This window comes from Argentina anserina, chromosome 5 (assembly GCF_933775445.1).
Source record: "Argentina anserina chromosome 5, drPotAnse1.1, whole genome shotgun sequence".
NCBI classification, from domain to species: domain Eukaryota; kingdom Viridiplantae; phylum Streptophyta; class Magnoliopsida; order Rosales; family Rosaceae; genus Argentina; species Argentina anserina.
In genome coordinates this window covers 26,941,333-26,954,541 of record NC_065876.1, presented here as the reverse complement: position 1 = coordinate 26,954,541, position 13,209 = coordinate 26,941,333, and the positions used below count along the sequence as shown (strand labels likewise).

The following is a 13,209-nucleotide window of genomic DNA, read 5'->3' as shown; positions in this document are numbered from 1 at the left end:
AGTATATGTTACTGTCGATTATAAAAACTAACTGTTACTATCGACTATAAAAACTAACTGCTACTGTCGAGTTAAAAACTAGCTGCTATTATCGACTTGGAAGACACCTGCTACTGTCGATTTGGAAGGTACATGCTACTGTTGATTATGAATCTAACTGTTATTGTCGATTTGGAAGGTACATGCTATTGTCGGCTATAAATCTAGCTGATACTGTTGACTGAGAAACTAACTGCTACTGTGATTTTTAGTTAGCAAAATTCAAATTTTCAAAATTTCTCAAACATATGCAATATGATACTTAAATGAAAACTCATGACATAAGGAACAACTTTATATATTGGCTCACCTCTAAATTGCCGGTGGTTTAGCTGTAAAACTTAAATTTACCGGAAAAAAAAACTAAAAAATGAGGAGAGAAATTTGTTAGATCTAAGAGTGCCATTGAGTATTTTTCACAAAAATAAGGGTATTTTGGATATTTTTATATTTATTAATTAATTGATTTTGTTTTATTTATTCTTTTGGCTTGGACTTATGTTCTAATTTGTATAATAAATTCATAAAGTGAGTTTTTAGTTAATTCAAATGGAGTATATCACCACTAATTAATTTTCTAATATAATAATATTAGGCAACGACAACAATCGTGCAATCGAGATTCAAAGTGTATACATTTAACTCGATACTAGGAGAAATTCTTCCGTGCGCTAACCGTTCCATGTGGCGTGTGCGCATCGAATGACAAGTCGACACATGTTTATTTTTCCCCACCTCAACACCGGTCTTTTGTCTCCACCAAAAAAAAACACCGTTCTTTTGTCTCCCTCTTCTTCCTCTTTGTTTCCAGATTGAACAAAAGCTCCTGTACAAAAGGAAATCAAGAGAGAGACTGGCAGAGCCTCATCTTTAACTTCTTTTCTCAAAATCACACAGACAAACAAGAAGACGAGAAGGATCGTAGAATTTCGTAATCATTGTTGGGCATGGTTCACTGACTTGTGAATTTAGTGCGACCCATCCATTTCTTTCTCAGATTGTGCTTCACGGCTTCACCATGGATTAAATGGTGAGATACAAACGATGATATGGAAAAATTTAGGGACTTGGACTATCTTTTTTATTTGATCGGATTGTCTTAAGAGAAGAAATATCAAAATGATGATGCATTGGGACTTTAATTGGTAGTTGTACTGTACCGGAGGTCCGGAGTGGGAGAAGCAATTTTTATCCAGATTAAACATGAGAGCAAGGTGGAGGAGCGTGGTGGTGGTTAATTGGGTCAGGGTTTTGTGGTCTATGTTGTGAGGGTGATATTCAACTGGTTGATTCCTTCTGTCGCAGAGTGAATTATTGGAGAAATATAGAGAACTCAGAGAAGCTCTAAATCTGGAAACAAGAGGAAGAAGAGGGAGAGAAGGTCAAAAAAGAGTGGTGTTGAGGTGTGGAAATATAAACACGTGTCGACTTGTCATTCGATGCACACACGCTACGTTGTACGGTTAGCGCACGGAAGAATTTCTCCGATACTAGTCCTCTTTCCTGAAGAACAGAACCAATTCGTTGGGCAATTTTCTTTATAGAGAACTGTTCTTGTCCGTTGGGAAAGTGCGAGTTGTGAGTTATCACTAAGGAATTATCTTAGAATGATTGAAATCTTGCTGATACATGAGGGTAGTCCTCTGCTTTGAAGCTAGTTGAAGTTGAAATTTCGCACTTGAGGGGCATAAGTCCATAACTATACAGAAACACTACCTATTTGACACACAGGTGAACCAACTGCATATACTTAACCAAGTCCAATAAAAGGTACATAACAGTGCTACACATGTGGCTAAAGTCTATAGCCACACTAAATAGAACTCCAAAGTTTTTCATATTGATTGCACCAAATAGAAGCTTACAAAAATATAATATGAAAAGTGAAAACTTTCGACCTACAACAAAAAAAAAACCTGGAGAAACCAAATTGCAGTAGTTAACAGATAGAAGCTAACCAGCATGGGTATGCAGAGTGCAACCCTTCTTCATTTCTGGTTCGTAGTTTCTGATGGCTGGAATCCGCATACATTGGTGGTTAGCATAACCTTTAGCTCTACACTGAAAGTATAGTTTCATCATAGACCGTCACAGCAGATAAAACCAAACACATCGCGCTCGATCTCAATCTTATACCGGTCACTACAGACAGGCTTCTCTTCTCTATGACATTCAATCCTGACCAACTCCTTGTCAGAGAAGCTGATCACAACTGTACCACCTTCTGTAACATAAACAGGCATCCATCTGAGATGCCTTGAAGCAAACAAATCTGGTAAATCGAGCTCACTACATTGAAACATTTTAACCCAGGATTCGAGGACGTCATACTTTTTCATCTGCCAAAATTCAGCTTGTCCATCATCGAAATTCCGAGACCATATCAGCTACCACACTAGCATCAGCAGCATACATATCGTTGCTATTTCTGTTTGGCATCAAAGCAGGCGGCAATGGCAATTCACGGACCACCTCCTCTGTTAAATCAAATGCATAAAGAGCTCGTTTGGCAACCCCATTACAGAACCAATGACATGCTCCATTTGTAAATATAAGAGCCTTGCTTTCATATTGGAAGAATGACAAGTGAGGAGCTCTGATAATTTTCCATGAGCTATCCCTGGTTGAGAATATGTGCATTGCGAAATCTGAGGAGACACAATCACCTAATCGTTCAAAGAAAACAAGTTTGTACTCATCAGTGGCCATCAGATGACCGAAACCAAAAGATAAATGGCAACTGCTACATATTTCATTGCTCTTTGAAAACTGTGGATTAGGTATTTTGCGGGGGAATGCAGTTGAAGGGTTCCACAGGGACAAATTCGAGTAACATTTATTCGATGATATTCCGCCCGGAACCACCAAAGCATTGCAAGAGGCTAATACCCTACTCGTTTCGACCTCTAGAGGGACGATGAGACTTTGGAGCAATGAGGTTCCACTGAAACAAGGCATGTCCAAGTCTCCTAAACATTCGAATCGAGAGGGTTCCCATACAATTCCGTTGTAAGGGTAGGTTGACAGGAGGAGCCGCTGACCGAGGGTTCTAGTCTGAGATGCAACTTCAAAAGTGGATCTGGCAAACTGAGAGTCGGAGATGATGATCGAACGCCAACTTTTTTGAAACGAAAGTGAACCGGATCAAAGATTTGATCGGCAACTGGCACAGGACCTGGACTATTACATCTTCAGGGAGATCGAAAACCACCATCTTGGCTGCCTTTGACATTGAACAGGTTGTTTTTCCGACCAAAATAAACACAAGCTTTGTTTCTCACGACGGAGAAGGGTAAATAAAGGCTCCCAGGAGGAGACTCTGAGGGTATTTGGAGGACTGAGGGTTTTGGGTTTCGGAGGGGTTCAGCTGCTATGCAGCACTGTATATATACATACATAAATAAATAAATACACATACTACCTGTGGGAGAGTGTGTATGGTGGATTCATGTAGGAAGTAGTGCCTATGCCTCTCGCCTTGTAGTGCCTAGGTCATACGAAATTTCTTCTTATACCTTTGCGTTTGATACCTAGTTATTAATTCTTTTTTGATAATTTTTGTTTACTATCCTAAATTTTAGGCTTCTTATTAATTGTATCCCTTTTATTTTATTTTATTCACATGTGTCTTTATACTTTTCAAATTCAATTAAATTTAGACAAATATTTAAATTTTCTTCAAACTTAACATTAAAATAGTGAGATACATATCTATAAGATGTTTTTGCGCTCCATAAAGAGTCATAAGATAAATGATAGGTCATATTTTTCTCCTCCACATCCAAATCTTGACGCCATCAAGACTTAAATTTGAAATTTTATCCGATTGTGATGGATTTTGAGACTTTAGGGGCACAACTAATAACAAATCAAAAATTTAGGGTGGTAATACTGAAATTAACTCTAAAAAATGATGTTGTCCTGCTGTGAATTGATTTAATGTAAAATAAAACTATATTGTTTTAAATATTTAGTAAATATTTATTTTTAAAAAACAGTTATCATGCTATAAATTATTATTTCTAGATGTTTTATGTGATACAGTGATAGTAGTTTTTAAAAGCTAAAATATGAGGCCAGTGACTTATAATTTGTTTTAGAAAAACTACTTATTTAATATACCGAACACAATGAAATCAAAAAGTTTACATAGACTCTGATTTTTTTTAAATATACTAAATAATGCCTGAATCTCTGAACCCCTCTAAAGGGCGGAAATCGATGGTCTAAGCATGCACACAAACCCCAGGATATGAAGAGACTTCGTATCACTAAAAGGAGTAATGCTGACAAAGGGAACCTATTTTGGGATGTTGCCATGACTAGAGACTATCTCTAGTGTAGGGAGAATATAGTATGATAGAGTATGATTCCGATAAAATACATACGACTGATACGAGTAGTATGTAGACAAAAGTTTCTTTAGGGAACCCATCATTATATTAACGACATCATAGCGTCAAGTTAGAAGGATTCGAACATCTCTCATGTTACAAATAAGGTGGCGACATCAAGATTACACAAAGCCGAGGTGCTTGGAGCGTTGGACACGAATAAGAACATTGAAGACTGCTTCAAATTATAATTAGCAAAAAAAAAATTTCCAGGCACCCGGTTTCTAGTCTAGTGGGTTGAAATCATTTCACATGGGCGCCGTCAGAGATTAGTCTCATACCGAATGAATTACCTTTGGCCATAGGAATATCCTGATACCTAGTTTTCAAACTGGCCCTCTACTTCAGTATGCAACGGTGTACCGCTGTGAAGCTACTGAATTTAACTTCGGGCCCCACATAAGAATTGTCTTGCAACTGAATAATAATAATAATAATAATAATAATAATAATAATAATAATAATAATAATAATGAACAAAAAAACATAAAAAATTGAGGAACTGAACTGTAAAAAAAAATAAAGCAATCACATACCTCGCCAAGTAGATACCAACGGAACCAAAATAACCAGGTAAATTTGATTCGGAGCTCATTCACTTCTTACCTATGTTGCACGGACACGCCATTGCAGTGGCGTATCGCGTGTCCGACACGGACACGCCCCAATACGCACCGGACACGCGAGCTACAATTGGACATGGCTCGGACACGTTTCAATACGAAAAGGACACGTGCGTGTCTAGTTGGACACTCAATTAAAGAGGACACGGGAGGGTATTTTTGTCCTCAAATTATTTTTCGACCTAAGCCTCCTGGCTCCTTGCCTCATTGGAATCATTGCTCTCGGTCCCTCTCAATCCCTCTCATGCTCTCACACAGACAACGCAACCCCAACCCCGACCACTTCGCCCCACCGCTGTCGTCGTCACCGAGGCTCTTCTTTCTGTCACCACCACTGCAGCGACGTTCTCCTTAGTGAGGTAAGTCCAAAGTCCAAACTCTCTCCTCAACGCAATTACAAAACAGTATAATTAAGGGAGAGTCAGAGGAGCAATTTCTTGTTGTAAACACATTTGGGTCTCCTCCTTCTTCATCAGAGACCACTAGGGCTTCTGGTAATCTCTAGCTTCAGCTTACAAATGCATACGAGAGATAAGTGATAGCCTATAGGTAGCCAGAATCTATTAGAAAGGGAGGATATGTGATGCGTCTGTAGGTAGCCCATGTTTTAGAAAGGTATCTAATAGTGTAGTAATCTCGGACGATTTTGCCTATGTGCTAATGACTCATAAGTTACTTTCTGAACAGATAGATTCTGCCTAAGTTCTTACAGATATAGCAGTTGTAGAATTCCCTCATTCAAATTTTTTTCTATATTTTACCATATTCAGAGAAACTTTTCCATAGCAATGGTCCTTCGAGTTAACTATGACGTTTTACTTTTAAGACATAGTGAATCATCTTAGGGGTAGTCTTGATCCTTCAAATTTTTTTTTTTGCGAAATTATTTTACTAAATAGGTCAGCAGTTGCTGCATGTTATGGTTATTGTGAAAATATCTCTGAATTCATATCGATCCGGTTGATAAACATTATTGGCTTAGTATTTACCGGTTCCATGGTAACTCTGATACGGAGGGGAAGATGAACTTCAACGCAAGAGGGTCATGAGCGATGTATCAAGAGATGTGTTAGAAGTTTAGAACTATGTATCAATAAGTTGGATCCATTCATGACAGAAAGCCATGAACGCGTTACAATGATAAGTAATTGACCCGTATAGAATCGACGGAGCATGTAGCTTTTGTTCTAATTGTCAATCTCAATGTACATACTTCAGTCAGGTTCATTTACTTATTTGAGACATAATCTGTGCCTCAACTTTATGCGACTCTTTGCTCACTGCGTAGCAAGGGAAGATTGTGGGACTTTAAACAGACAATAATAAAACTATGGGGTGTCCTCTCCAGCTTCTCAAATCTGCAAATGAGCTAGCTTAAGCTATAAATTTATTATTATTAGTAGTTTAGTACCAACGTATAAGACATACTATTCTCAACCATATGCCCCGTGATACCATTGATACGAGAGCTCATGCACCTGTTGATTGGATTCATTCAATAAGTTGATGGTTCTGTAGAGAAGAAATTGATTTTGGCATTTTGTAGTATATTGTATAATTATAGATGAAGTTTATGGTTTCTTCTTGCACGATTGTAGAATGGATTGTAAATCCTTGTATCTTGTTTGCTATGAGGTGCAAGGAGCATTGTTATGTTATAGATTTTTTGCTTGATTTCTAAAATCTACTATATTTATGATCAATTAAGAACAAAAGAGGACTGTTATAGTGTTCCAAAACATACGGGATGGGTCAACAGGTTGCGAGATTTGAAGAGTGCTTGATCAAATGTCGATGTCGAACTGGTGTGGTTGCACTTTAGGTCTACAAGTGCTCGGACATTTGCAAGTTCGAGTGGATAAGTGATGATCCTCTATGGCTCTATGTGGCTTCTGCTTCCTGATTTATTAAGGGAGGATAGGCGATGAGCTTTGCGAATTGTAACTACTGCTTGAGTACCTACAAGTACAACAGTTGTAGAAATCTGCATTACAGAAAAAATAATTCCAGATACAAAGAGAACGGTTGCCACAACATTGGTTAATTCAACCATGCTATTTGCTTTTAAGACATAACTCAGTCTCTTATAGGAGTTAAGAGCAGTACAAGTAATATCTAGTGATCACTTTGGTTTTGAAACTATGTATCAATAAGTTGATCTTCTGTTATCTTCTCATATAGATATTTAAGAATGTTTTCTTCTGATTTAAAAGATGGTTAAGCTACTTGGAATACATACATGATGAGATGATAACACTTATGCTGACAGATGACATGGGTTGTACTGCTAGAAATAAGTACCCTGCTCAAGATTTTAATTATGGAAGTCACAATTGGAGGGATACTTATTTGATGATGTTGATGATGATGTTATAGGAATGAAGAACATTGTGGAGGATGACATTGGAGTTGAATGAAGTTATTAATTATTTGTATTTAAATTTTATTATGTATTTTATTAAAAGTTTGAAACTTTGTTGGATTTGTATTTGTATTTGGCATTTGTGTTGATCTTGTTCTAATTTAAGAAATTATATTTGTTGCTACTTTTTTTATTAGTTATATATATATTTAAAATAATATTTAATTAACGTGTCCGTGTCTAATAAAAAATTCATTTAGCGTGTCTGCGTATCGAATCGTGTCCAATATGAACACTCGTGTCCGTATCCGTGCAACTTAGCTTCTTACTCCCAGTATCTCAACTCTTTCCAGCCCAAAGCTCTCCCCGCAGGTAAATTTGATCACTTGGGTTCCAATGGAGTCATCATTTGCAATCTATCTCTACGCTTATATTCGGAGAAATGTGAATCATGAAATGCATTTCTAAACATTAATGGGTACTTTTGATTTTGGCAATGGTAAACTTGGGTCTGGTTTTGTAGTCTTTGGGTTTGCCTTATTAAGCCCTGATCTTCCCACTTTTGGGTGATCGCGATCGACTTTGATTAGTTGGGTTCTGATTGGGTGTGGGTTTTCACGACATTTGGGAGTTGTGTCGACGGTTTATACTGACAGAAATGTGTTTCATACATATGAATTGAACAACGTTGTTAGTGGAACAGAAGGAAACTATCGAAGCGTGGATGAAATGTTTCGGAAGTAATTTATTTGTTTACTTGTTTGTTAGATTTCAAGTAGTTCTAATGTTGTTGGCGTGAAATTTTCCTTTGGTTGAACTGGGGGATTTGGATTCCGGTGAGGCGGTGATGTTCTTAGGCACTAGAATTTGTAAATTTGTAAGTAGATCATTTTCCTTGAATGTAACTATTTACATGTCAGCAATTTTCAGGGGTAAAAAAATAGGCAGTAGCCATTCATGATTCATCCCATTCTGCTTCTACCACTTGGTTGTTATGGATCGTACTTGTTCGTAACTGGTCTCAATTGGTAGTCTTTTCTTTTTGTTTCTTGGCTAGAGTAAACATTGTTTTCCTGTTTTTGTTCTCATTTATATGAAGGCAGGTAGATGGAAGCGGCAACTGAAGTCCGGCATTGGGATGAATTGATACCTGAAGCATTGAGTTTATATTCAACAGCCTTTCTTTTAAAGAGAAGTTAACAGTGGTACCAATGGTTTGCAAACCATGGAGCAAGGCGGTTATGGATTCTGACTGCTGGCGAGAGATTGACATTGAGGAGTGGAGTAATTAATGAATGCCAGTCGCAACACCTTGATTCAATGATTGAAATGCTGGTTGCAAGAAGAAGTGGATCAATGAGAAAACTGTGTGTTTCTGAACTCCAAAACGACATGATTTTCTCCTTCATTGCTGAAAAGTAAGCTGATTTCTTCTTCAAAACTTTTTTTGCGAACATATTTGCCTGTTGAATGCTTAATAATAATCTGTATATGCGTGGTGGACCCTGTCTTACATGATGATATTTTAAAGTATACTCAATTCACTATTTTAGGCCATATGTGTTGATCAAGTTTTTAAGGTTTTACAAGAGTGGTTTTTATAATAATCTAATTTCAGTCCTACTTTGTTTGTTTTGCGAGTGCAGTGCCCTTCAGACCTTGAGACGGCGAAGAAGTGAAATAGGTGATTCAATAGTAGAACAGACAATCAGAAGGTTTTCTAACATCCCCTTTTTGGATCTAAGCTACTGTGGTAAAATTGGTAGTCATGCTCTGAAGGCCATTGGAATGAACTGTAAATTGCTCATGGGACTGTGACGGAACAGACATCCACCATACTCTGCCGGCATGCATATGAATGATGAGGCTCATGCCATTGCCACCACAATGCCTAGACTGAAGCACCTTGAGATAGCATACCATGTGATAAACACACAAGGGGTTCTTCAAATACTCGAGAGCTGCCCTGAGCTCGAATTCTTGGATTTGAGAGGGTGTTGAGATGTTCAACTAGATGACAAGTTCTTTGGGGAGAAGTTCCCAAAATTGAAGGTTTTAAGACCTGCTGTGGATGGCTGCTATGATGAGGACTTTAAATGTTGCAGGGGTAACTCGGATGCTGTATATATAGCGTGTTATGTTTTGCGTCAACCTTTTTATTTCTTCATTTAATTATTAGCGTTGTTATGTTTTGCATCAATCTTTCATTTCTTCTTCTAATTGGTAGACGTGAATATTTGCTGTTGGCCGGTATCTAGCTGTCTATTATCAAATTATTTTGTGTATGTTAAGAAGTTTATCAGATTTCTCGAGTTCTTTGCCGTTCCAGTGATCCCTACATCCAGTTTTTAGAGCAGACACTTCATGTAAAAATGAAGAGGACAATGACATTACCCTACTCTATGTTTTACAAAGGTCTTAAACATAGTTGCTGGAAGACCAACTCAGATTTACAATGTTGAGATCTGAATCTTGAAGATAAATAGGAATGGGAATGTGTTGCATTATTATAAGGACCTCACACACAGTCTATAGTCTATGCTAACAGGAATGTGCATGTGTTGCATTATTATTGTATGTGAGTCGGTATACGATCATTTTGTCTGGGAATGGGAATGGGGATCCTATTATTCCCCACGCGAGTGTTGCGCCAAAGAGAATGGGAATAAAAAGGTGCCACACACCCCAGAAGACCTTCGGCTTTTTTGACGTCCCGGCTCTTTTTACTGAGATTCATTTCTACGTGGAAACGTAGTAGGGTCTCTGTGTTCTTCAGAATTTTACAGACCAGTCTCTTTCAAACTGATGCACATTTAGTCGACAAGCAAGTCGCAACCTTTTCGAAGATTCACACCATTCACTGCAACCAACCACCTCCTAAATTGTTTATCTTTTCATGTTGTGTGGATTCACTGTTTAGCTCCAGTGGGTTAGACTTTAAAGCATGGGTAAACTTGTTGAGTATTCTCTTGCCAATGGATAGTTAAAAAGTAAAACGTGATTTTCAAGGCATAAAATTGTCATTATTTGAGATTTAGAATCAAAATTTTGGAACTAAAGCAGAATGAATGAATCATGCAAGTTTTAATCTTTTCATACCAAAAGAGTATGTTAATTTATTTCAAAAAAAATCTGTTAAATTAAGTTATTATGGTCGGACTACTTATCTGTATAAAGAATTAGCTTATGATTAATCAATTCTCCGCTAATAATTAAAACCTCACTTAGTTATACATAAACTTTGAGTCAGGGATGAAAATTTGTCATCTACATGATACCTAACTTGTGTATGTACCTATTTTGTTGATTACGCAAACCATTAAAATTCAAAATGGTCACTTTTGTCGGCTATCGGTAACTTGAGATAAGCGTATGTTCTTGAAACTTAACAACATCGGTTATGGCATGCAACGGATGAATAATGTCATGAGTAATTGGTGCAAAAGTTTTGAATTGTTAGTTACAAGAGTTGCATAACTCATAATCCATATCAAAGAAGATTGTTATGGATCATATGGATATCAAATGATCCATTTGGATCATATGGATCATTCATTTATCGTCTGTTGATGTATGTCAATCCCATATGCGTAGAATGTTTAGCAAGATGTATTTATTTTATACGTTACGATTACTGAAGATGATCAATTTTGTTAGCCTGAAGCAACAACTAACTGACAATTTAATAGGCGCAATTAGCTTATTTAGCCCAGGATTCTAATATTAATCATTCTCCACCTATATGGTTTAATTGTCTTCCCTTTGTCGTTTCTCCATCATTCCACTTCAATAAGTAGATTTACTTTGTAATGATGTGTTTTCTATTTTATAAGTTAAAGAAATGGATAATGCAAAAGTCATCAAAGTGCAAGTACAAATACTTATCACACTTCATATTAATATACTTACATATATAACATCAACATCTCATTTGTAGGGCTGTAAATAGGCTCGAGCCGCTTGTGTTAAACTCAATGTTCTAAAAATCTCCGCCTAGGTGCCCGGAGACTATTAGCCGTCTCGATTTTGGGCCGATTAATCCCCGATTAATTTTCTGGGCGCTGGTTTTTAGCTGTCCGCCCGATGAACGCCTAGCGTTTTTTAGAACCTTAGTTCAACTTGTGTTCGGCTCGCGTTTAGCCCGTTCAGTTCGAGCTTAATATTAAGGCTGGTCTTGAAAATAAGCCGAGCTTGAATAAAAAGTAATTGGCTCGTTCGACTTATTTAGCTCGAGAACTAGCTCAGGCTTGTTAAAAGCTTGACTCGTTAATAAACAAAGTTTAACTTATTAACTTTTATAGTATATATAAAGTATAATTTTTATATAAGAAATAATATTAAAAATATAATATTAGTTCGAAAGAGCTAAAAGACTTATTTATAGAATAATTAGTTAAAGACTAAGTTTAATAACGAGTTTGATTTGTTATTTTTAGTTTATTACAAATAAATAAGATTTTGTGTGATACTATGACATTAGATTTTATTTTTTTTATTTTTAATATTTAAATTTTAAAATTTTAATTTCATATGATTCAATACCGCTTAATTCGACTTCGGCCTCATCTAATAAAATGAGTTGGCCTGAGCTCAGCTCGAGCTTTTTCAAGCCGAGCCGAGCTTGAACATGAAGCACAAAAATCAAAGTTTGGCCCAGCTTGAGCTCGATCGAATGAAAATGAGCCAAACATGAACAATCTAGTATTCAGCTTGATTCATTTACACCCCTACTCATTTGTGCATTATGCATGTAATAATATAAGGTGTGGCTATTCCACCTTACAAACCACTTTCTTCATCCCACATTTTTTTTACCGCGTTTTTTTTGTTATCTCTATATTATTTATTTACCCAATTATACTGTATTTTTTCAATAATACTTTATTCACCTAACATAAAATTGTCAGCTTATTTGTTCACCCTACATCCTCTTCTCACCTTACATAATTTTTTCCAATTTTGAACTTACTTTGTTCAGATTTCCAATATTACATTCATATAAGAACAAGTAAAATTCAGATTATCTGGTTGGCTGTGAATACACTTGTTGTAGAGTCTAATGGGCAATTGATGGAATAACTCTCTCAATGAATGTCTCACCCTCTAAGAAAGAATGAAAGATGAGAAAAAAATAATATTGATTGGGTTAGGTAGAATACCACTGAATCTCACAAATGAAATTAGAAGGAAAACCAAGGTCTAATAACGACTTTAAAATTTGACCAAAACCTTGGTTGCGTAATTAAAGATGATTCGGGGCAAGAAACTTTGGAGACGAGTCGGCAGGAACCCAAAGATGCTTAGCTTTCTTTAACGACCTATTGAGAAATTATACGAAGATATATATATGTACTAGGAGATATGAAGTCTTACCTCATCTTTTTTGGATTCCCAAATTTTATTTCAGACAGTTAGCGTAAATAGAGAAAAATGAAGATGATGAATTTTTAATATAGAAGTATTAGGGTTTTAATCCTTAATAGTTTCAATTTTATGTTACTTATATATGTGTGTGTGTTTTATAGACAATAAAAAAGGATGAGTTGCAATTGTAAAAAAATTATCGCCTATTACTGTAATTTTATCTCATAATATTACAGTTTTTAAATAAATTAATAGACTATGAGGTAAATAAAGTAGTTTAGGCATGAAAATAGCGACACCCGTTAATATATTGTCAATTAATTACATATTTGAGACAAACCTACCCAAATACCCAAATATTCACTTGAAAAGGGTTATGCTTTTGTTCACCTAACTGCAACTATTGAAGAATATTAGTTCCAAATAA

General features: G+C 36.3%; 3 protein-coding genes across 3 annotated transcripts in view; 1 reads left to right on the top strand and 2 right to left on the bottom strand.

Annotated features, from left to right (window-relative positions):
• LOC126796238 (14-3-3 protein 7-like) overlaps positions 1–13,209 on the bottom strand; it is a 294,280-nt gene that overhangs the window by 243,809 nt on the left and 37,262 nt on the right. The window lies entirely within an intron of this gene.
• On the bottom strand, positions 1,993–2,748 carry LOC126795859 (uncharacterized). The gene is made up of 3 exons (XM_050522596.1): positions 2,431–2,748; positions 2,190–2,378; positions 1,993–2,100 (listed from the first exon to the last, which is right to left on the bottom strand). The coding sequence occupies exons 1-3, from the start codon at positions 2,746–2,748 to the stop codon at positions 1,993–1,995; spliced, it is 615 nt and encodes a 204-aa protein (XP_050378553.1).
• LOC126795858 (F-box protein FBW2-like) lies at positions 8,466–9,651 on the top strand. The gene is given in 5 exon segments (XM_050522595.1): positions 8,466–8,580; positions 8,583–8,707; positions 8,709–8,836; positions 9,065–9,539; positions 9,646–9,651. Coding segments are annotated over 5 exon segments (789 nt in total). The 5' UTR covers positions 8,466–8,525.

Bases quoted from the DNA above. Each gene is read 5' to 3' on its own strand.
- LOC126795859 (XM_050522596.1), bottom strand. From the start codon at position 2,748: ATGGCCACTGATGAGTACAAACTTGTTTTCTTTGAACGATTAGGTGAT. The intron at 2,379-2,430 runs GTAGCTGATATG...GAATTTTGGCAG, and splicing joins ATGCTGCTGATGCTAGTGTG to ATGAAAAAGTATGACGTCCT. The intron at 2,101-2,189 runs GTCTGTAGTGAC...CTATACTTTCAG, and splicing joins GTCATAGAGAAGAGAAGCCT to TGTAGAGCTAAAGGTTATGC.